Source organism: Xiphophorus maculatus, chromosome 6 (assembly GCF_002775205.1).
Source record: "Xiphophorus maculatus strain JP 163 A chromosome 6, X_maculatus-5.0-male, whole genome shotgun sequence".
NCBI lineage: Eukaryota > Metazoa > Chordata > Actinopteri > Cyprinodontiformes > Poeciliidae > Xiphophorus > Xiphophorus maculatus.
Genome location: NC_036448.1, coordinates 29,470,825 through 29,495,288, shown reverse-complemented (window position 1 = coordinate 29,495,288; position 24,464 = coordinate 29,470,825). Strand labels below are relative to the sequence as shown.

Sequence of the window (24,464 nt, the reverse complement as noted above, 5' to 3'; positions counted from 1 at the left end):
CAGACTGGACCGGACCAGACTGGACCGAACCAGACTGGACTTGACCGGACCAGACTGGACTGAACCAGACTGGACCGGACCAGACTGGACCGAACCAGACTGGACCGGACCAGACTGGACCGAACCAGACTGGACCGAACCAGACTGGACTGGACCAGACTGGACCGGACCAGACTGGACCGGTCCAGACTGGACCGGACCAGACTGGACCGGTCCAGACTGGACCGGACCGCACCAAACTGGACCGGACCAAACTGGACTGAACCAGACTGGACCGGACCAGACTGGACTAAACCAGACTGGACCGGACCAAACTGGACTGAACCAGACTGGACCGAACCAGACTGGACTAAACCAGACTGGACCGGACCAAACTGGACTGAACCAGACTGGACTGAACCAGACTGGACCAGACTGGACCGGACCAGACTGGACTGAACCAGACTGGACCAGACTGGACCGGACCAGACTGGACTGAACCAGACTGGACCAGACTGGACCGGACCAGACTGGACCGGTCCAAGTCCAGCTGGACATGAGCAGAAACAGAAGCTGCTCCTGAACAAACATGGACTCTGACAGGACAGAGATGCTTTCAGACAGTTTTATTCTCAACATGGGACAGCAGACAGGTGTGACCTTTGACCCTGGTCCTTCAGAGGTCTGTTCAGTAGATCAGCAACGGGACGAGAACAAGGAGGAATAAATTAAAACCCACAACAACTCGTCAGGTAAAAAACTAAATTCAGTCAGAAACATTAAATCAGGAAAAGAAAAAAATCAAAGCTTCAAACTTGACAACAAAAACTAGAAGCTTCAAAATAAAAACCATAAAAAAGTCGGTTAGAAAACGTTCAGATTGTGTTTTTGGTTCGTTTCTTTCTCACTGTGCTTCTGTGGCGCTGCAAACGAACCTCCAAACACACATCCACACACACACACACACACACACACACACACACACACACACACACACACACACACACACACTCTCTCTGTACAACAATCAGCTCAGCCTTCAGTATTTACACCAGAAATCGGTTCTGTCTCTTTAAACGTCCACAGCGTGTCACAGAGAGGTGGGCGGAGTCAATCGCATGCTCCGCCTCTGGATCCGCGTGGGCCAATCAGCAGCTGCTGTTCTTGAACTCTCCGTTCTCAGTGATGGACAGCTTGGTGGGGTTGCTCGGCGACAGGCCGTTGCGGACGCTGGGCGCGCTGTAACGCTCCTTCACCTGCGTCAGCGCCGCCATCAGCCGAGAGTTCGCCGCGTCCAGGGAGTCGATCCGCTTCTCCTGATTGGACAGAGACAGGAAGGGGAGGGGCTCGAAGTCAGACTCACACTGGTGACTTTCAGAATAAAGGTTTGTGGGGGGCTGATAATAAATGCTATCGGGTTAAAACCACCCAGTCCGTCTCAGAGAAGAAAGAACCAAGCTAAGACTCAACAGGTTCCGTTTCCACCAGGTTTTAAAGGTTAATGCTTTAAATGTTTTGTCAACTTAAAACTTTAGCTCAGAACCTTTTAAACCCTCAGTAACAATAACTGGAGGACCAACGCAGTGGTTCTGACCCGACAGCAGCAGCTAGAAGGCAGCAGCCAAATAAAACTAGAAGCTGAAACATGACATGAAGGTTTCCTCCACGCTGCCGCCGCCTCGCCGCGACCTGAGGAGGAGAAGCTCTGGTGGGTCAGGGGCCAGGGGTCAAGGGTCAGGGGGTCAGCAGCCAAACCGAAAACAAACACAAGCCAACACGCCTGCATCACGGAGAACCTGCTGCAAACACAGGATGGAAAACAGGAAGGTTCTAGAGCCAGGAACAGAAAAGAACCACTTCACTGATACAAGGTTCTGAGAGACGGTTCTGAGAGACGGTTCTGATACAAGGTTCTGATAGACGGTTCTGAGAGACGGTTCTGATACAAGGTTCTGAGAGACGGTTCTGAGAGACGGTTCTGATAGACGGTTCTGATAGACGGTTCTGATACAAGGTTCTGATAGACGGTTCTGAGAGACGGTTCTGATAGACGGTTCTGATACAAGGTTCTGATACAAGGTTCTGATAGACGGTTCTGATAGACGGTTCTGAGAGACGGTTCTGATAGACGGTTCTGATACAAGGTTCTGATAGACGGTTCTGATACAAGGTTCTGATAGACGGTTCTGATAGACGGTTCTGATAGACGGTTCTGATAGACGGTTCTGATAGACGGTTCTGATAGAAGGTTCTGATAGAAGGTTCTGATAAGAGCCCAGGCTGAAACATTAAAGGGTTTTAACAGAAGGTGAATTAAACTATAATTGATGACAGTTTGATGTTAAACTGACTTTAAATATGTTTGTAATAAAGAATAAAGAAGAATTTCAGTTCTGGCCAAATCAAGATATTATCTGAACAGGAATCCACAATATCAGTCATTGTTTCAGACATATCTAAGTTCTGTGCAATATGAATAAATCGACATTAGTTGGAGCCTATTAAGAATTAGATAAATTAATTTTTTGCTAAATTATTAAGGTTCTGTGAATAATGATGTGTTGTTTGTTCCTCTGGTTCAGCTGATCGTTTGCTGAAGGAGTGAAAGTTTTTCATTTTTTGTATGAAATCAACCTGGAGAGTATTTCTGTTATTTATAAATAAGATAATAGATAAAACTCTTTTTGAAAGCAGAAAACTGATTTTTATTTTGAGTCAAAAACCTTCAGAGAAAAAAACTCAAGATTTTGGATCTTTGGACGTTTTTAGGATGAGAAAAACAACCAGAATAATCTCATCACCGACGGAAACGAGAAGTCAGAGTCAAACATGATGAGAGTTTTCTGACACACAAATCCTTTATAATTTATTAAAACTGCAGCGAATATGAAATATCAAACTGTCCTATTTATGTATAAGATCTGTTATAATCTGTTAATCTGTTATAATCTGTTAATCTGTTATAATCTGTTAATCTGTTCCATGAACATCTACAGGGGAACTAAAGAGGAAACTGAGCTTCAAAATACAAATAATCTGAACTATGAGATGATTTTATGGAGTCAAACAACGAAACTGAATATGGAACTAAATCAATGTCCAAACATCAAAAATAAATACGAAGCTCATACTTGGTACAGGAAACATCAGAGTCAGGGTGTTATGTAACAATCATCTTTATTATTATTATTGTTATTGTTATTATTGTTATTATTATTATTGTTGTTATTATTATTGTTATTATTATTATTGTTATTATTATTATTGTTATTATTATTATCATCTGAACTTTTTCTTGTCATGACAGTTTGTAACCATCTTGTCTCTGTAATATAATTTATAATGTTTTATGGTTTTATTTGCCATGTTTGATGATTGTTGAGTCAGCAGGTGATTTATGTCATTAAATTGAGAAAATGGTTAAAAGGATGAAATAAACTTATTCCTACTTAAAATAATATAAAAAAGAAAAAAAAGAAAAACTTTTGTACTTGGTTATGAATGAACATGTTTCCTCTGGTGGTTTGAAGGTTTGAAATGAATGAATAAATAAATGAATGAATGAATAAATGAATGAATAAATGAATGAATAAATGAATGAATAAACAAATGAATGAATAAATGAATGAATGAATAAATGAATAAATGAATGAATAAACGAATGAATGAATGAATAAATGAATGAATGAATGAATGAATGAAAGTCATCTGAAGGAGGTTTGTTGCTGAACTTCAGAGGCTTTAAATAATTAAATATATTACTTAATGTGAGATTTTTCTACAGGAAACTGTAACTATTAATTATCATATTTATGACGACCCAACAGATTTCATCTTCCTGGTTGCCATGGTGATTCCCTCCTTTTCTGAATCCCGCAGCATGACTGAGAAACTATCAGCTCGATTCTCCAAGTTGTGTTTTTCTGTCTGCAGTGAGACTGGAGGAGATCCGACAGAACCTGATGGACCAAAACCGGACCAAAGTTCTGCAGGTCCGGGTTCCTCCGACTCTGGAGGACTCTGGTTAAATCTGGTTCACATTTACTGGAAACACCAGAAGAAGAAGAAACAACCAATCAATGAGCTTCAGTCATTTAGAGAGAATTAACCAGAAACATTTTAAATCTCATTAATTAGTTAAAATCATGAGGTCAAAGTCAGTTTGTTCTGCAGCTGCTGCTCCGGAGTGACGCTCAGGTTTACTGGTTTATTCCCAGAGTTCCCAGCAGGAAAACCAGCAACAGTCAGTGTTCTGACTGGGAAAGTCACAGTTCAGCCTGCGACCATCACTCAGTCACCTGAACTCATAAATAAGAGAAATACCAGGTCACAGGCAGAAATGGGCCTGTAACCAGGTCTGGTGACAGACCAGTAACAGACCAGTTAAACACCAGTTACAGAACATGAATCCCAGCATGAGCCTCCTCTGAGCTCTCTGATTGGCTGGCTGCGATCAGGAGGCGTGTTGGCGTTAAGTTGTGAACGTGTGAAATCAAAACCAGTAAAAACAGAAACGGCGTGGCGGAGGTGCAGGTGGAGGTGGAGGGGGCGGAGCTACAGTTACTTGCCTGGTTGGTTTATTTCACTTCGGTTACTGACCTGAAATCAGTGAAAAGACGTGAGAAGAAACCTAAACGCCACCTGCTGGTCATGTGATGCAGCAGCTGCTTCATGACCTGACTGGCTTCAGCACCTGGTGATGATGATGATGATGATGGTGTTTCTGTACCTGAGCGTCGATGATCTTCTGCTTGGCTTCGATCACCGCCTGCATCTCTGCGTGGTCCCTCTTCAGCTCCTCCTCCACCGCCATCAGCCTGCAGGAACGCATCATGACGCTGCGCACTGCTTCTCATCCAGGTGTGCTGCTCAGGTGAGGCTTTACCTGCAGATGATGCTCTTCATCTGGGAGTCCTTCTCCTCCTGCTGCCTCCGCAGACGCTCCTCGCTGTCCTCCAGGCGGTTCTTATATTCCAGCAGGAGCTTCTGCATCTGCTGCTCCTGAGCCAGCAGCCGCCGCTCGTACTCCTCCAGACGGCGACCCGACACGCGCAGACGCTCCTTCAGCCGGGAGATCTCCAGCTCGTACTGCAGACCAGTTACAGACCAGTTACAGACCAGTTACACACTAGTCACAGACCAGTATCAGACCAGTTACCTTCTCCGTGTTCCGGCCTTCCTCCCTGCTCCGCTCTCCTCCCTCCTCCTCCTCATACTGGCCGTTGTTCAGGACCCACGCCGCCGTTCTCTCCACCGGAGACATGGCCGCCGCCTCCACTGGCGCTCCCACCTGGATACAGACGGTGACATCATCACAGGCTGTGGAGGTTCCTCCCTCGTTTCCCCAGTGTTATTTATTTCAATGTTTTCATACAATCCATTTATAATTTCACTCTTTTTGTGTTTATTGCATGAGGTTGTTTACTATTATGGGTGCACACATTTAGTAAACTCCTTTTGTTTCTTTGAATCATGAACTATTTTGTTTTGCTGAGTTTGAAGGAAGGTTGAAAGGCAAACCAGGAAGTGGAACAAACCATCAGGCTGCTGGAAACAGGGGACTTGATGTTAAAGGACCTGCCTCTCTCTCTATTAATATCATAACTCCTTAAACAATTTTGGTGTTAGGTTGTTTTGTTTTTATAGTTGTTTTGTAGTCAAAATGTGTTGGTTTGAATTACTTATTTATGTTTATGCATTGTCTGTCTTTGTCTCATCTCCTTTGTGTATAAATTCATGTGTTCATCGTGAGGCCAGTTTTTGGTTTGTTGTCCTGAGCTAGGTCTGCCTTAGTTGATTTCTTTTGGGCCCATTTTGTTATATTTTTTAGATTTGCTGTTGAAAGGCTTTTGTTAAGAATTTTTGAAAAATAAATAGAAAATATTTTTTCATATATGCCTTTGTCCTTGAACCTTACTGGTCGGACCGTAACACAGGCCCTCAGCCAATCAGAGGGCAGTAATGTAATGTAGTTACTTTATCCAGGTGAACAGAAACTAAACTGAAGTTATTATTTTTGCAGCTAAAGAGGAACGAACTGGAGCTTCAGTTGCTACAGCTGGAAACTAGAGATCAGGTTGAACCTGGGAGTAGTGGTGACCTTTGACCTGAACCTTCAGAGCCACATAAAGACAGTTACATAGTTGGCCTTCCACCACCAGAACATTTCCGGGATTAAACCTCCCGCAGTCTTAAGAGATGGGGTTGCAATGACCCTGCGTGCTTTTATGAGGATTGTTTAGTGTGGTTGTGGGAACTGACGGTCTGACGGAGCCTCCACCTCGCAGCTGTCAGACCGTCACATCTGCCGCACTCCTGAGTGTCGTACTGCCTAATATCAAAGCCTTGCTGGAAAGTGCTGCTCAGATAAAGGTGACTGCGTACCTGAGGCGACTGCTTGGCGGCGCTCCTGGAGGGCGGAGTCAGGTTCTCCATGGCGCTGGTGGACGGCTGGCGGGTGGAGGGCGTCGGCTCGGTGTTGGCGCTGCTGCTGCTTCGCAGCGAAGCGCTCTGAGGCTGAGAGCGCGGCGTCCTGGCCCCGCCCCCTCCGCGGCTCTGCTGTTCGACCTTGACGATGTGGGCGGTGCCCGCCGTGGCAGTCTGGCGGGGGATGGCGACAGCGGTGGCGGCGCCCAGCGGCAGGTCGGGCGGCGGGTGGCGGCGTGGGGTGGAGCACTCTTCGCTCTGGGTGCTCCGCCTGCTGCCGACCTCGTCCAGGCTGCTGTTGGACGCCACGCGACCTTTGCCCCCCACCTGGCTGCCGAAGTCGTCCGAGTTGCTGTGGCTGTTGTGCGAGCTCTCGGTGCTCAGGTTGTCGGAGCTGGAGTCGTGCAGGGAGTGGGCGGAGCGAGTGGACAGGCTGTGGGCGGCGTTGCTCAGGTGGTAGACGGGATTCTGGAAGGACAGCGGCTGCAGGCTGCGCTGCTGGCCGAGCGACGGCGGCAGCGGACGTCTCACCTGCGGCGCGCTCTGCGGCTGGCCGTCTCTGGGCGGGGCTTTGGATTGGTGCGTCGCCGGCTGAGGGGTCACCGGATTGGAGTGGGGGTAAGTCACTGGGGGCGGGGCGTGGCCTACAGAGGCCTGAGAGCCTACCCTGCTGAGGCGGGGAGGGGCCTCGTGGGGCGCTGGGGGCCCTTTGGGGTCATGAAGGCTCTGAGAGTCCTGGAGGTCCACCAGAGAGACGCTGCGGCCGTTGGGCAGCGGGCCGTCCCGCTCCTCCTGATCCGAGAAGCCGGTGTGGGCAGAGGGATGCTGCTGAGCCAGCAGGGGGCGCTGGCTGCGACCGTAAGCCTCGGCCTGCTCACCGACCGAAGACTGAAGGCTGCGGCTGCAGGAAGTGACACAAACACAGACATTAGAGACAGAACGCAGCTTCTTCCTGTCTCTAATAATTGCTGGGTTTTATAATAAATTTTATTCATAATTCTGCAGAAGGAATCTTTGGATTATAGTTTCCACAAAATGGCCGTGGACAGAGTGGCTGCCATTCCTCTGACAGCATGGCAGCAAGGGCCTAGTTCAAGTCCAGAGCCAAGAGGAGGAGCTTCACCGCAGCCTGAAGCCAACCAGAGCTAAACATTAGCCCAACCGCAAGCTAGCATGTTGTAACCAGACACGGCTGAGCAGCTAACTGGAGCGTTGCCGGACCAAGCTAACCGGAGCGTTGCCGGACCAAGCTAACCGGAGCGTTGCCGGACCAAGCTAACCGGAGCGTTGCCGGACCAAGCTAACCGGAGCGTTGCCGGACCAAGCTAACCGGAGCGTTGCCGTAGTGTCCAGGACCAGAGAGCTGAGGAGGCTGCAGCCGGTGAACCAGTGCAAGATCCTCTGATCACTTAGATAAGAGATCTACGTGATCAGAGGATCACTTCCCTCATTCGCTGGAACGTCCCTGATCCAGCGATCAGGTCAGAGGTTTTCTGACACATTTCAATATGTCTGACTGTGTTGTTGAGTTCTGCAGGTTTCTAAACCTTCAAACCGCAGATAAAGATTTCTGTCTTCCTGTTTTGAGGAACGTTGTTCACATTAATGTTACACCAAACGTAACTTCACTTCCTGTCTAACTGAGTAACCTGGTTATCTGGTTTCTGATTGGTTACCTGTCGGCGGGGTCCTCAAAGATGCGCTGCAGTCCTGACGACACGCTGCCGCTGGCGTTGTGGGCGGGGCTGTTGTCCTGGAAACGCCTCAGCTGCTGCTGGACGGGTGTGGGCGCCGACAGACAGCGGGAGATGTCTCCCAGAATCCTCGGCAGCGGGCCCAGCTTAGCTACGGTGGCCTGCAGGAATGAATTTTCACCCTGCGGTCGCCGTTTGGTGGTGTGTTTGAGTGCAGACGGACGGAGGGGGAGCGTCGGGTGGAGGCGGGAAAAGCAAAAGATGGAGGCAGGAAGTGAACAGAAAGAGGAAAACGGGAGGGAAGAAAACATGAGGAAAACGTCATGGAAACCAAAACGAACTGGAACATCATGCTTCTACTGAACAGAACCAGAACACAGCAGAGCCATGCTGAGAGCGCCTCCTACAGGTGAGACGGGTGAGGGGGTGAGCACAGCAGGGCTGGTGGGGGCGGGGCATGCTGTGATGGTCGCTCCGGCGGCGTTAATCAGGTTATATGAAGTCCAGACAAACACACCAATAATCAATAATCACACAATGATTAATTAGTTTAGCTGAAGATAAATCCTGTTTCATTTGGTCTCAGTGATGAATCAGTTTGACCTGCAGTTTATTAAAACACTTTTCATTTCCTGGAAATCATTTCTATAGATATAAAATAGATCTGATCTGTTCATGAATAAAAACCTGCTTTGTTTCTGAACAGTTTTAGAATAAAACTGTTTTAATCATAAAATCACCTGAAAATAAAGATTTTTTTACAACAGCATCCAGTTTAAAGGTTTCAAATCATTCTTTGATGTTTGTGTTTCCAGTTTAACTGAAATATTTAAACCTGTTGAGATTCATCTGCAGATGGTTTTTATCTGGAAGCAGTTCATTCGTTTCTGTGAAACTGAACGGATTCAGATTCATTTCAACCTGACCGACTTTAAAGATCGGAGCATTTCTGCAGAAAACGTCTGACCAATCACACGCCACGGAGGAACCGCTGGACCCGGCCCGTTGCCATGACGACCACCGTTTAAAACTACCATCATGACGTTTTGTCACATTGTGGGACGAAATAAATCCAGGATTTTTGTACAATAACTAAACAAATGTGAGACCTGAGGAGAGACAGTTCCAGAATCCAAACGGATCCAAGATATAATATTTTTATGTGGTGGACATATTTAATCCACAGGGATTACTGGTTTTCTGTTGTCCATTTGGACCAGATTATTTTCCTTGATCAGAGAATAATAGTTTCTCTAGGATGTAAATATCCTGTTTGATTCTGATTCATTCATCAGCAGGTTTTAATCACTGAAGGTCTTTCTGGTGATTTGATGTTCCAGGGTCCAGTTTTCACTCAGAACTTCATGTTTACTGGGTCCAAAGTAACGATGACCACAGTTTAATCACCGGACAACCCAGAAAACACGACTGCAGTTACTGAATCATGACTGGGCTTAAGGGCCCCATAAGGCCCATCAGGTCCTAAACAGGAACACACACACACACACACACACACACCTTGTCGAGCTGGGAGACGACCTCCCACAGCAGGGCGTGCAGCACCGACAGCTCGCGGCCCAGGTCGATGTAGCCCTCGAAGCCCGGCGTGTTGGACAGAGTCTCTGGGTTGGAGATCTCCGACAGGAAACGCATCATCCCAGCCCACTCGTGCTCCAGGAAGTCGTTCATGAAGGCCATGTACTCCTCCTTGTTCCCGAACCTGCTGAGGAGGCTGGCGTCAGTCCGAGGAGAGACGGGCCGGACCCGACGGATCGGCTGCAGACTCACTTGGTGAAGTTGGCGAGGTTCTGGATGACCTTGGCGATGAGCGTGAGCGTCCTGGAGGTCCGGTCGTCGGGATACTCCTGCATCAGGTTGAAGAGCGACGGCGACATGATGGCGGGACACAGGAAGCGCAGGAAGAGCGAGGCGCTGATCAGACGCTTGCTGATGTCATGAGGATGGCCGCGCGCCACGCACTGCTGCTTCCACGACGCAAACACTTCCTTCAGCTCCCGAGGGAAAACGCTGCAACACAACGGGACGGAACCGAGCGGGTCACAGGGAGCCCACAGAGGTTCTACTGGGTCTTACTGGTTCTACTGGGTCTGCTGGTTCTACTGGTCCTACTGGGTCTGCTGGTCCTACTGGGTCTGCTGGTTCTACTGGGTCTGCTGGTTCTACTGGTCTTACTGGGTCTGCTGGTTCTACTGGGTCTGCTGGTTCTACTGGGTCTGCTGGTTCTACTGGGTCTGCTGGTCCTACTGGGTCTGCTGGTTCTACTGGTCTTACTGGGTCTGCTGGTTCTACTGGGTCTGCTGGTTCTACTGGTCTTACTGGGTCTGCTGGTTCTGGTCCAACTCACCACTGCAGTACTGAATCCAATATTAAAACCAAAAAAACACAACAACCAACTACGGCTGTAAATAATAATTATTTTAGTTATTAATGACTGAAATGCCACATTCTGCTGATTTATAAAACGTAGAAACATTAAATTGAAACGATTCCTCCAATGATTCCAGTTCCTCCATTATTAAAATTCCTCCAGGAAAATTGTGTTAATTTATGTTTTATTATTTAGCGCACCGTGTTCCAGCCGGAACATTATTTGTGCTGCGCGGATCTCTGACTTCCTCCTCTAGTTGTTGGCAGCATAACGTCCAATGTTCAAGTTCGGCCTGGGAGGATTTTATTGATTAGTGATAACGTCCGGGTTTTCATGGTTTATGGGAACCAATAAGCATCTTTAAAATGACTGGCGCCATGCCTGGAGTACGGCAGCCTGTCTCCTCCGGGAGCTGCTGGTTCAGAGCTGCAGGTATTAATACAGGTGAGCTGATAGACTGAACACGGCGGGCGGCTGAGTAGCTGATGGTAACAGTTTAAGTGCAGCTTTACAGACGAACCGCACAATAAATTTCATATCATCCTGGTCTGAACAAACGGCTGGCGGAGCGTCGTGGCGGTTCATGGCTGTAGACGAGTTTCTGAGTGTGACGAACGAAGGTGGGGTAAAAATCTCTTATTGCTGCCCCAGTTCTTACGTTCTGGTCTGAGTCAGAGTTCATCCATTAAACATGAACATAAAGATGAATACAGAAACCAAAAGCTGGAGCATAAACATTTTTTATAAGCGTATCTGTGAGCCTCTTTATTATTAAACTGGATATAATTTCAGATTCTTGTATAACTTTTCTACAGGTTAACTTAGAAAGTGAGATATTATTGTTACAGGTTAGTTTTCTAAACTACAGAAAATTAACTGTTAGAGAAACTAAAAATGAAAAACTGGATTGATGTTGATGTCTGATAGTAACACTGGTGTTGTGCCAGATTTACCAATATTTTATTCATTTATTTTATCCGATTAGTTGATTAATAGTAAAAATAATCGATAGATTATTCGATTACAACAGTCCTACATTAAATAAATAAATAGATTTTAACAGAAGCAGGAGAAACTAAAACTGAACAAATAATTTGTTCAGTTTTAGTTTCATTATTTCATTATTGCTGCGAGTTAATTATTGTTTTTATTCTTCCAGCAGATGGAGCCACTATAACCACTAATCAATGGCGAGAATTTCAATAATCGATTAGTCATGAGTCAGTTTCAGCCTTAATCCAGCATCTGTTCCAGAACCTTTACAACCTCCAGAACCTTTACAACCTCCAGAACCTTTACAACCTCCAGAACCTTTACAACCTCTAGAGTCTCTAGAGCCTCCAGAACCTTTAGAGCCTCCGGAACCTCCAGAACCTCTAGAGTCTCTAGAGCCTCCAGAACCTCCAGAACCCGCGGGTCGGCGCCGGCTCACCAGTAGGAGTTGATGATCTTGCAGAAGGCGAGCTCGCAGCACATCTTCAGGTTGCTCTGATGGTCCGACAGGTCGCTGCCGGAACATCGGCTCGGGTCCACCTCGCAGTTCTCGTCCGACTCGTACAGAGCCTTGATGAACTCCCCTGGGGAAACACAGAACCCGTCAGAACCGGCCCGATCCAGACCAGCAGAACCTTCTGACTGATTCTACTTCTGGAGGAGCGGCGATGCGTTCACCGTCAGCACAGAAGCTGGGATTTTACAACTTTAACGGGTCGCCCAGTGAGCCGGAACCGACCCGACCCGACCCACCGGGAGGGTTAATATTTAATAACCGCAGCTGAAAATAAAACAGGAGCGCCGAGCCGCTGCAGCATTCAAGCCCAGCAGAACCGACCTGAAGCCAGCGGGTCCAGAAATAGATTTAAAGTTTGTGACAGAAACGCAGGAGGAGAAATTTTATCTCCTTCTGAAACGTTAACGAGCCGCAGGGGAGGAAGAGGAGGAGGAGCTGCTTCATCGTTCAGAGAGAAACAGACCAGAACATCCGACAAGGAAAGGTCGTTAAGAAGTCGGTGATCGGACCCGGCCGGACTCACCCAAAGCGTCGTGGAGGTACTTCTGGCCCACCAGCTTCAGGTACTCCTCGATGGCCTTGGTGGCCAGCGTGTTCTCCCTGAAGATCAGGACGTCGTGGTCGGCGCAGCGGTCCACCTCTGACATCACCAGGTCGGTCAGGAAGTCCTGAACAGAACATGAAGGTCACTGACCCGATGACCACGACTAGACCTCAGCCTGAGGAACCAGAACCAGACGGGTTCTGAACATCTGAAAGTAGCAGCAGAACCTCAGCGGCTCGAGGCGTTCCTCAGGGATCGGTCCTCAGATCATTAAAGTTCATATCAGAAATAAATCTACAGAAATTCTTAAAATAACAGAAAAGAAAAATTAAAGAGAATTTATTCCATTTAAAAGAGATAAAACTTCAGTAAAGTTAAAACTTTAATTTAAGATTTTAAATGTTTTAAAGAAGTTTTTCTGACTTGCAGAGTTGGTGAATAAATATTTCACTCTGCAGCTTTAAAACTCATTAAATGATTAAAGTTTAACTTCCTCACTAACTGCTTCATCTAGAATCCGCTTCATGTATTCATCACACCACAGGTTTCCAAACCCTGAGCATTTTGGGCTCAGAGGATCAGAACCTGGAAGTTCAGTAAAACTCTAAATGAAACAAACGCAGTGGTCTGGATCCGGGCAGCAGGGGGCGCCACACCTCCAGCCTCAGCTCGGAACAGGAAGACCGAAGTTAAAGGAAGGAAGTGATTCTTCCTACCCAGATGTTTGTCTCCATGTTTATCTGACCTGAGCGGAGCGGAGGCAGAGTGTGGTGCTGGTTCTGACCTTGGCCCGGCCCGTGCTCTGCAGGATGTGCACCAGGGCGCACGCCATCTCCTCCTTGTTGCGGACGCTGATGACGGGTTCCAGAACGGAGCACAGCATGCCGTAGTTGTTGGTGACGAACTCGGCGAACTCCTTGTACTGCTCCATGGGCAGGATGGAGATGGTCTGGAAGCGGGACTTAATCCGGATGGACGGGCCGCCGCCCTTGGCCTTGCTGGCGGTCGGCGTGCTGACCGGGTACCACTTCTCCACGAACTGCCGGCCCGTCACGCCGGCCACCGGGATGTTCACCAGCCCCACGTAGTTGTTCTTGTCCTTCTTCTTCTTCTTGTCGCCGTCGCGGTAGATGTGCACGGTGATGCTGCGCACGGCGGGCAGGCTGCAGAAGTCGAAGTGCTCGCCCCAGAACAGGCTGTCCAACCGGGCCTTGCTGGTGGTCCGGGCGTACAGGACGTCGTCCAGGCACAGCTCGCAGAAGTACCGCTTCTTCGGCGCCAGGTCTTTGGCCTCGATGATCCACAGCCGCAGCAGGTTCTCCGCCCGCCTGCAGTTGTCCTGGAAACGAGCAAGAACCCGTTCAAACAGCATCGACAGAACCAGAACTTTACGGAAGGTTCTGAACCAGACCCGACGGGTACAACCAACCAGAACCAACCAGAACCAGGGCTGGGCGATGCAGCCAATAATTATTCTATTTCAGACCAGATCTGATTTCTAGTTTTCATAAAGTGGATTTTATTTCAATCTCTGGTGGGAATTATTAATTATGAGAATAAAATCTGAATATTAAATCTACAAAATCTCAGCATGTTTCTGATCTACTTTCTATCTTACAGCATCTGAAACAAAACAAGATTAGCTGACAGCACAGGAGATTATTTTAGATTAAAATAATTAAAATACGAGTTATTAGAGAAATAATCTGCCAGGGAGCAAAACATTAAAACCTAATCTGAGGAAAATGAGACGTTTATTTCAAATCTACTAAAATATTTAGACTAGAAAGTCGACCAACAATATTTGGTAAGATTTTAATGATCAATAATCTTGTGGAGTTAAAATTATCTGATTCTTTAATCAAATGTTTCAAAGTCCTGCTGATAATAATAATGATTTAATATTTAATAAAAGATAAAAATGTTTATCTGTAAAACTTTTATTTCACAAGTCGCTCCAGATTTATGTTTGATTTGGTTGTTTTTCATGTTTAATGTTATTTTAATAAATATTCCAATAAATGAAACATAAATAAAATAAATTCTCCTGAAATCACGACTTTATTCTGGTAATGAATGTTTTAGGAAGCCTGGCTGTAACTCTGCGCTCCGGTTCCCCTCAATCCACTTTAAATAACAGAAACTTCTGGTGGAGCCGGTACCGGGTCCAGAGCCGGGTCCAGAGCCGGGTCCAGAACCGGGCCGGGCCTCACCTTGTTGGGCTGGACGGTTCTCCTCAGGTTCTCCATCCACTTGTCGCGCTCCGAGGCCGAGGTGCAGCTGAAGCACTTGCTGCCTCCGGCGTAGGTCACCTGGGGGCGAGAGGGCAGGTGAGCGACCCGACGGGCGGGACCGGGCCGGGACCGGGACGGGACTCACCTCGAAGCAGAACTCCTGGCCCAGGACGCTGCTGTGCAGAGGCTTGATGAACACGTCCTCCTCCATGCTGAGGTCCAGAGCCTCGGCGCTGCTGGGGCTCAGCAAGGACTCATGGGAAACCGCCTCCTTCAGCCGGGGCAGCCCGCGGGCCCTGCAGCAGAACCGGGCCAGAACCAGGACCAGGGGGGAGAGGGTCACAACCGGGTTAATGACGGGCCAGAACCGGGTTAATACAGGCCAGAACCGGGTCAGAACCAGGGAGGATTACTGGGATGGGTTCTGTTTCAGGGCCGGTCCAACAGAACCAGAACCGGTTACAGAATCTTTCCTTCTTCTGGTTTCTGCAGCCGTGTTTCAGCCGGTTCTGGTCCGGTCGGAGGCGATCAGAACCACAGCCAGAACTTCCTGGGTTCTGCTGATCCAACCCGTAGTTCTGGTTGCGGTTCACTGAGACGACACCGGGTTCAGTATCTTACAGCTGAATAAACCTACAACTTGTGATCAGAACCAGAACCAGAACCATCTGCATCATCGATGAGTTCATTCACAAACAGACCTGTGATTCTGGTTCTGGTCGGGTTGTGAGCCGAGCGGTACCTGTCCGGGTCGGCGGGCCGCAGCGACGGCAGTCTGAAGCTGGTGTTCCGGTCCAGTTTGGTCTGGCTCTTGGTTCTCTTGATGGAGCCTTTCAGACGTTTGCTGAAGAAGTTCTGAAAGAGAAGCAAAACCCGGTCAGGCCCAGGCGATGACCTCTGACCCCCAGCTGTCCCAGTTAGGGAATCTTTTCCTCCCACTCAACTTTCCCTGACTCTGAGCCCAGCTGCTTCCGCCAGTCAGAACCGGGTCGCCTGGTTCTGCTGCTGACCAGGTCAGAACTTTCAACCTGCAGCTGGTCCGTCACTAACGAGGCAGAGCGGCCTCGTTTCCTGAGATATCGCTGTCCTCAAACGCATCGTCAGACGCTCGCTGCCAGGAGAACATTAACTTGGAGGACTTGGACCAAAGCTACATGTTCTAATAAAGTAAGACAAGACGTGGACTAGTCTTTTGCCAAGTCCTTCAGATGACCAGGATGTGACCTGTAGCTGAGAAACAGCACAACTAAACTAGGACTTGGTTTTCTAAAGAACGGACTGGGACCTTTAAAAACCGTCCTGATGTGTCTCCAGGATATAAATGTCCTGAAGGACAGACCTGTCCAACTCCAGTCCTGCAGGTCCTGGACGAGTCTCTAGTTCACCTCGACTCGTTTATCTCATTGAGGCGTCTGGAATCAGAGCAACTTCTAAACCAGGCAGATCACCTGGTCCTTAAAGACCCGACTGCTGCAGGAGGACACGGAGGACACGGAGGACATGGGGACACGGAGGACATGGAGGACTCACCGGCACTTTGAAAGGAGAAGAGTTGGGATTGTCGACCGCGAGGTTCTTCTCTGAGCTGCCCAAACCGGAAATGCTCCTCCTCCTCGGAGAACGCTCCGAAGACACTTCTGAGGAGACGGACAGAGAGAGAAAGAAAATTTGTTCATATCAACCAGAGAAGCCTCTTTTTTTCCCTCTTTTTTCCCTCTTTTTTTCCCTCTTTTTTTCCTGTTTTTTGCTGTTTTTCCCACTAATGTCCGACCGTCATCATCTGGACGGACGGACTGCTGTCATTCAGAGACGATGGAGGACAAACAGGACGGGGGACAGATGGACGTTAGATGGCAGCTGGTTCCAGCAGGAAGAGGAACCTCACAGTGGAGCGTTTAGCTCAACGCTCCACCGCTGAAGGAAAACTGCTGCAAACTGACCCAAACCTGCAGGAACTAAACCGGAGACAGACATTGGCTCAGATCTGATTCCGTCCAATCAGCAGCGAGCGCCGTCGTCATGATGTTTACATGCGATGGAGGCTTCCCGCAGCAGGAACGTCGGAGCTGCAGCGAACGCAGCATGCAGCAGCAGCCGGGCTGGAGGACGCTCGCCGCAGCAGGACGTCGCCGCTGCAGCAGCGCCGCAGCAGGAACTTTCATGCACACACACACAGAAGCAGCTGGGGGGGGAGAGCCGCGGCGGCGGTCCCAAACGCGGACGCCGTCGCCGCTCTGCGTCCCAGACACAAAGTTCAGGCAGCATGCTGCAGGAAGTGAGACGGATCGGTCACATGACAGAAACATACCTCGATCGCAGCTGTTCCCCATCATCTGAGGACGACACACACACACACACACACACACACACACAGGGTCAGACGGGATTGGCCGGAGCAGCAGCCGCCTGCCAGCCAATCAGCTCCAGCTGCAAACATCCGTCTGCATCCCATTGACATCCTCCATCCTGCCTCTCCCTCCTCAGCATCCTCACTCAGCAGAAACTCGATCCTCCAGGTTTACCGCATCTAACCAATCAATCTGCAGCTTCCTCCTCTCTCTTCCTCCTCCTCTCTCTCTATCCTCTTTCTTGTCTCTCCTCCTCTTCCTGCTCCTCCTCCTTCTCATCATCATCCTCGTCCTCTCTCTCTTCCTCCTCCTTCTCATCATCATCCTCCTCCTCTCTCCTGTCCTGATGTGGGATGCCGCTCTGGGCGACGCTATCCCAGTGGCTCAGATTCGCCGTTTCCTCTCCCACTGCAGCTCTGAAGCTTCCTGACTGAGCCGGCTCTGGGTCAGAGGTCGTCTGATGGTTTGGTTCCTGAAGGCGGCTCAGCTCTGGGTCAGAGGTCGTCTGATGGTTTGGTTCCTGAAGGCGGCTCAGCTCTGGGTCAGAGGTCGGCTGATCTCAGCTCCAAAGAGCCAGCAGCTCAGCTTGACAACACTCTTCAGTGTGGACGTTCCTGCTGCAGGAAGCTGTCCTTTACGATTTTTAAAACGAAGCCAGAGGAACCAGAGAGAGTCAGGCTGCGACAGAGCGAGAGAGAGCAGGACTTCCCACAGATAACGGGAAGGTTAACCAGCTTTCAGCCTCTGTGTTGGAAAACGCTGCAGCCTGTTTGCTATTTTAGAAAATGTAGTGATGAAGATGTTTTCTGTTTTCTGCCTTTCTTGAACTAAATGATCTGGAGTTTCATGTTTTCCTGTTTTGAGTTTTTGTTGCTGTGAAACTTTCCAACTGGCTAAACGTTAGCATGAAAAACACATCAGGCAACAATTACTGCACAGTGTGATATGAATATTACAAACCCTGATATTGTGATAACTTCCTGCACCAACATGGAGGGCCTTAATGCTAACTGCTAACCGCTAACACAAGGCAGTTTAAATGGGAAACTTGCAGCCATTTGAACTTAGTTAGTAAATCTCTGTTTAACAGCGACTGCTGCCACACACAGTGTGACGTCGCCTCTGGGGAGAATATGAAGAACCTAAAAGTTCCCAATGTCGTTCTGTGACAGGATGACCTTTGACCCAGAGCAGGAGACAGAAGGACGTCATCAGGTGAACAACGTTCCCCACATGTGAATCAGTGTTCACATCCCTGCTGCCATTTGCACATTTACTGTTTTAATGAGAATCATCAGAGATTTTATATAATAATCAGTTTATTATTATTGTTCATTTGGTTTTTTATATATTTAGTTATTTTGTGTGAAGCTGCGTTTCCTGATGCTTCCTGCTGTCGCTTCAACCGGATCAGAACGTTTTAGAAAACTGGGCCAGAACCGAACAGAACCGGACTTCAGCTTCTGTCACCTGAAGGTTTTCTTGTTTCCAGTCGTCTGGGTGACGGCGGTATCGATTGGACCCGGCTCGGCTGACCTTCACAGACTGGGTCAGAGGAACTGGGACAGACTGGAGCCCAGCAGCAGCTCCAGTTTCTGTGTAACCTGCTCCTGTTTCCAGAACCAGCAGGGCCCGTTTGGGTCGAATCCCGTCCTCAGAGCCTGCAGCTCTCGCAAAGATTCACAGGAAAAACGCTGCTCAAGATAAACCAGAGGAAACTCAGAGAGCTGGTCTGAGTCGGCGCCGGGAAGACCCGGAGAGACCCAGAGAGACCCGGAGAGAACCGGGGAGACCCGGTTCTACTGGCAGGATGGCTGCTGGTTCTGAAGAGCTGCTGCTCCGGTTTCACATCCCTGGATCATTATAACTGAAGCGTTTTTCCTGCAGCAGAGTGATGGATGGGAATGGGATCAGGGGATCCACTCCAGAACCAGAACCAGAACCAGAACCAGATGTTTCTGACTGCAGAAAACCCAAAGTACCTGAGCAGATTCTGCAGAACTCTGCATTAAAGCAGGTGAGTTTCAGCAGGAAGCTGTAGATCCTGAATCCTTCCAGAAATATCCCAGAAACAGTTGAATCGGAACCAGAACCGGGTCAGAGCGGGTCAGCAGGTGCAGCAAACATCCTGGGAACCTGTCATTACATTCCCGCCTGCGCTGGAAACAAACAGCCAGAAATAACTCCAGACTCCATCAGGTGGTTTTGGTTTGGGACGGCGCAGGAATGCAGGTCCGAAACCGTCGGGTTCAGCTCTGCCGGTCCAGAACTGCTGCCTTCAGGTCCAACTCAACATGCTGGGACAAATCTCTGCAGCTGAGCAGGAAAACAAGCTGAGGCTGATCCGTTTCTGGTCGTCTTCCTGGGAACGCCCCGGATCATAAAATGAACCGACACGTTTTCAGTTTTCATTCTGGATTCGGGTTCTTCCTGAAAACCCAAACCAACGGAACCAGAACTTCAACCAGGAAAACACACCTGCTGACCGACTCCACCTGTCCGGACCCGGAGAACGTCTGACACATCTGCCTCTGTTCGGATCGAAGCTTCCCACGATGAGAAACTGAACTTTCACCTGTTTACCCTTTGACCCCGGACGTGGGCGGAGCCGCGCTGCAGACGGACTGAAGGTGAGGAGTGATGTCAGCTGGCGGCAGGAATGCTGGGAATGTCTGAGACTCGGAATGTTGGTTCATTCAGGATCTCAGACAGGAAGCAGCAGCTGACCGAAACCTTTGTGTCGTTGGGTGGAGTTCAAACAACAGCAAACCTGAACGCACCTGAACACACCAACACCTGAACACACCTGAACGCACCTGAACACGCCTGAACGCACCTGAACACACCAACACCTGAACGCAAGAACACCTGAACACACCTTAATGCAAGAACACCTGAACACACCAACACCTGAATGCAAGAACACCTGAACACGCCTGAACGCACCTGAACACACCAACACCTGAACGCACCTGAACACGCCTGAACGCACCTGAACACGCCTGAACGCACCTGAACACGCCTGAACGCACCAACACCTGAACGCAAGAACACCTGAACACACCTTAATGCAAGAACACCTGAACACACCAACACCTGAATGCAAGAACACCTGAACACGCCTGAACGCACCTGAACACACCAACACCTGAACGCACCTGAACACGCCTGAACACACCTGAACACAAGAACACCTGAACACACCTTAATGCAAGAACACCTGAACACACCAACACCTGAATGCAAGAACACCTGAACACGCCTGAACGCACCTGAACACAAGAACACCTGAACACACCTGAACACACCAACACCTGAACACACCTGAACACACCTGAACGCACCTGAACACGCCTGAACGCACCTGAACACAAGAACACCTGAACACACCTGAACACAAGAACACCTGAACACACCAACACCTGAACGCAAGAACACCTGAACACGCCTGAACGCACCTGAACACACCAACACCTGAACGCACCTGAACACAAGAACACCTGAACACACCAACACCTGAACGCAAGAACACCTGAACACGCCTGAAAGCACCTGAACACAAGAACACCTGAACACACCAACACCTGAACGCACCTGAACACAAGAACACCTGAACACACCAACACCTGAACGCAAGAACACCTGAACACGCCTGAAAGCACCTGAACACAAGAACACCTGAACACACCAACACCTGAACGCACCTGAACGCAAGAACACCTGAACACGCCTGAACGCATCACAGTTTCCCTTCAGTTCTTCTGACTAATGAATCATTTAAAGAAAATAAATTAAAGCGGAAATTTTACTGTTTCACATTTAAAAATAAAAGACAAAAGTCAGACAGAAAAGATTTAGACCTTAATGAACATTTTAGCTAAAAATGTGTCTTATATTGTTGGACATAATTACCACTCAGTTTTTATTAATACATAAAATTTTTCAAGCTTTTAGGAAATTATTGTAGAAAATCCCAGGACTTAGCCAGAGGTGTTAGCATTAGCATGCTAATGGAGGCACGCTAACTGCTTTGTCTACAACATGTTTAAGATAATGTTAGCATGCTAATGTTTATTTGTTGTAGTGATAATAACTAAAATTCCTGTATTAGTACCACCTCTGTATGCTAACACCAGCTTGCTAAATGTTATATGATTGTTATTTTTAATATTTTTGTCATACTGGCTGAATTTTGATATTCTTATGCTATTATTAGCATGCTATCTTAGCTATATTTTGTATTTTTCTAGCTAAGTCTGGAAGACCAACACAGTATGCTAAATATTGTTTCTGTCATTTTCACAGTAATATTACAAAACAAGATGAGTTATTTTTGGTCTGTTTATTGCTAATATAGCACGTTAACCATGTCATACTTGGTATGTTTCAGGCTAAGTTCTGCACATGATCTTAGCACCTGACGTGTGTCAGCACTGATTTTGCTTTTATGAATGTTGTCAGGATAAATGTTTTGTCTAAATGTGATATTTTGATATGTTTAAATGTAATTTAGAAAGCTGGTTGGAGGGAAAACAGAAAAACACCAGCCTGAGATTTTCTGGTTTTGTGTCAGAAGCTCCTGAGGAATCCATCCAAAATGGCGGCTGTCAGTTTCTGCATCTCTGATGTTTGTCATGAATCTTAGTGAACTTTCTCCTGCTTCTCCAGAGAACAAACAAACAGCAGCTCCAGCCTCGTCCTTCGTCCCTGACATCGTCACAGAGCTCAGCTTTCACAGCAAACATTCAAAGAATGGAGGAACCGGCTCTGCTTCTGCCTCCGCCGGCATTCCTCTGAATTTATTAACAGAGCCGTCGGGTCGGGTCGGGCTGGACCGGGATCAGCCAGGACCCAACGGAGAGCGCCGAGCTCCTGAGCCGACCCGCAGCATCACGCACCCCGGATCAGAACAAATTAAATCAGCTGGTCAGGACGTTTAAACGCCATGAAACTCGGTTCTGGGTACCAAACGTTCTGGTTCTGTTGGATCCATCAGAGGAGGAGGAGGTCGGGCTCGGCATTTTGAGCATTTTAATTCTGTTTCTGACAGTTCTTGGACTTCCTTCATAGCTTACTTAGTTGTTTTTTTAATGGATAAAATTCTGCCTTAGATAAACCAAAAACTGAGAATTTAAACTAGAATTAAACTGAGACAAAAACCTTGTGCCACAAAACAGAACGATGATATTAACGAAACAAAAGATTCTCCTGGACGACCTGAGAGTCCAGATGGGAGGAAACTCCTGCAAGCGTTCAACAGAAAAAACAACTTTAAACCGAGACAAAGAGCAGAACCAAACAGAACCACAATGAAACCTGAATCAGGAAAATCAACATCAGGCAGAATACAAACATAATGGAATAAAACCAGAATAAAAATAGAATCCAAGTAGAAAAAACCATAAAAATCAGAGCAAAATTCAGATTAAAACTGAAGTTATTTTCAGGATAAAAACGGGATGAAAAGAATAAAAACACCTGTCATAAAACAGGATGAAACCTGAATAAAATTAGATTTAAAAACCAAACAAACTGGGAGAAAATAGACACAAAAAGAGGAAAAGAAATCAGTGACAAAAAGAATAAAAACAATGTAAAAAAATGGGCTAAATTTAGTTTGAATGGAGATAAAACTGAGATGAAAACCAGAAAAAAGTCCAGATGAAATCAGAATAAAATGCATATATGAATTATATTTTTATTTTTACCATAATTAGTAAAAAAAATAAACCTGATAAAAGTGAGACATAACTAGAATAAAATCAAGGTGAAGTGAAAATAAAACCAGAACTAAATCAGAAAAATCAAAATCAGACGGAACACAAAGTGGAATAAAACCCGGAATGAAACTTGACCAGAACCAGACTGAAACTGGATCAAATCTGAATAAAACCCAAGAATTGATTCAGAAATGGGATAAATTCTGCTGAATCAACATAAAACTGACTGGACCTGATAAAACAAATAAAAGTGGTAAAAACTAAAATGTTTATGGAATCAGATCAGGATTATGAAAACCTCATCAGAACCAGAACCAGAACCAGATCGGGATGTTTGAGATTCCGGGAAATTAAACATTTATTTAAACCGAACCGACCGGTTCAGTTTCTCATTCTAACTGGACTCCGTTTGAATAAATCCAGCCGAACCGGACCTGTTCAGTCAGTTACTGTCAGATTTTTGGGTCGAACCTGGAAAACTCATTTCAACAGATTCTCTAACGGACCAAACACGAACTCAGCGGTTCTGGTTCTGAAGCTCGGATTAAACCTGGAGTTCGGTTCTGTTCGGGATCGATAAGTGCTAGTTCAGACTAGCTGCGCTGACCGGTACCGGCTCAGTTCGGCTGGAAGCAGCAGGTTCCTGCAGCCGGACACCAACTACTTCAGCGGTGTTTCAGAGAGCCGAGAGCCGGAGGACAGAGCCCCGCAGCCGGCCACAGAGGCTGCCCGCGCTCCGGTGACCAGCCACCGGGCTCGGAGCAGCGAACGGGACGGGACTCACCTACGAGGTCCATCAGAACCGAGGTCCGGACATGTCCCGAGCCGGAGACATATTCATTCAGTATGAGAGACTCCGCCGATTCAGCACACTCACTTCCGCTCAGACCTTCACAATAAGAGCCCGGCACTTCAGACCGAGGTGAGCGAAGGATTTCTGCTATTCTTCCTTTACTTTTCAGACAGTTGCTATGATGCGCTACCATGGCAACAAGGTATTGTTTTCACAACAGGAAGAGGCTGATTAGCATCTCAAAAGCTCAAATAACACCTGAACTTTGACCCCAAATCCCAGAGGAGTTGAAAAGGAGGCTTCATGGATGCAGCAGCGAGAAGGAAGGAATCAAATCCGACTCCAAACAGCCCAGCAGAGAGCTGGAGAGCAGCAGCAAAAGCAAATGAGGTGGATTAGCAGAGCTAGCTAACAGCTTGTGGAGCCGTTAGCATGTCAGGACAGTCATGGCACTTCAGTTACTACATTTAGTTTCTCTTTGGGATAAATTAATGGTTTTTCATGCGAGTTGAAAATCAGAATATTTACAGGAACATTAAGAACAGCTGAATCATAACAGTTAGAAAAACTATTGAGTTTGTTGGGAACAGTCATGGTGTTGCATCCTGGGAGGAAGGATCTGTGATAACGCTCCTTTATGCACCAAGGATGCACCTCTCACCTGCTGGACCTTCACAATAAGAGCCCAGAACCTCCAGGTGGAGATTATTGTGTTTCTTTATTGGTTTCTGCATGAAAAACTTGTTAGTTTTACTGACAAAAACTTTTATTTACGACTTAATGAACTGATTAAAACACAAATCTAGATTATTTAGATCTGAATGCAT

The 24,464-nt window shown here is 47.5% G+C and overlaps 1 protein-coding gene across 11 annotated transcripts in view; it reads right to left on the bottom strand.

Annotated features, from left to right (window-relative positions):
• Positions 1–590: 590 nt before the first annotated feature.
• The window catches only part of rasal2 (RAS protein activator like 2), a 46,015-nt gene continuing 22,141 nt past the window's right edge, over positions 591–24,464 (bottom strand). For 4 of the 11 annotated variants that reach the window (XM_023335270.1, XM_023335264.1, XM_023335269.1 and 1 more), the window contains 15 exons: positions 16,307–16,413; positions 15,519–15,631; positions 14,922–15,072; positions 14,756–14,854; positions 13,327–13,881; positions 12,522–12,666; positions 11,921–12,065; positions 9,888–10,127; positions 9,618–9,822; positions 8,082–8,281; positions 6,364–7,306; positions 5,138–5,269; positions 4,865–5,067; positions 4,709–4,796; positions 591–1,295 (listed from right to left, as the gene is read on the bottom strand). In XM_023335270.1, the coding sequence (XP_023191038.1) occupies positions 1,128–1,295; positions 4,709–4,796; positions 4,865–5,067; positions 5,138–5,269; positions 6,364–7,306; positions 8,082–8,281; positions 9,618–9,822; positions 9,888–10,127; positions 11,921–12,065; positions 12,522–12,666; positions 13,327–13,881; positions 14,756–14,854; positions 14,922–15,072; positions 15,519–15,631; positions 16,307–16,413 (3,494 nt within the window). In that variant the 3' untranslated portion in view covers positions 591–1,127. Of the gene's footprint in view, positions 1,296–4,547; positions 4,579–4,708; positions 4,797–4,864; positions 5,068–5,137; positions 5,270–6,363; positions 7,307–8,081; positions 8,282–9,617; positions 9,823–9,887; positions 10,128–11,920; positions 12,066–12,521; positions 12,667–13,326; positions 13,882–14,755; positions 14,855–14,921; positions 15,073–15,518; positions 15,632–16,306; positions 16,414–17,084; positions 17,110–23,628; positions 23,846–24,464 lie in introns of those variants that run through there. The other 7 variants (XM_023335272.1, XM_023335265.1, XM_023335273.1 and 4 more) reach the window with 7 other exon arrangements.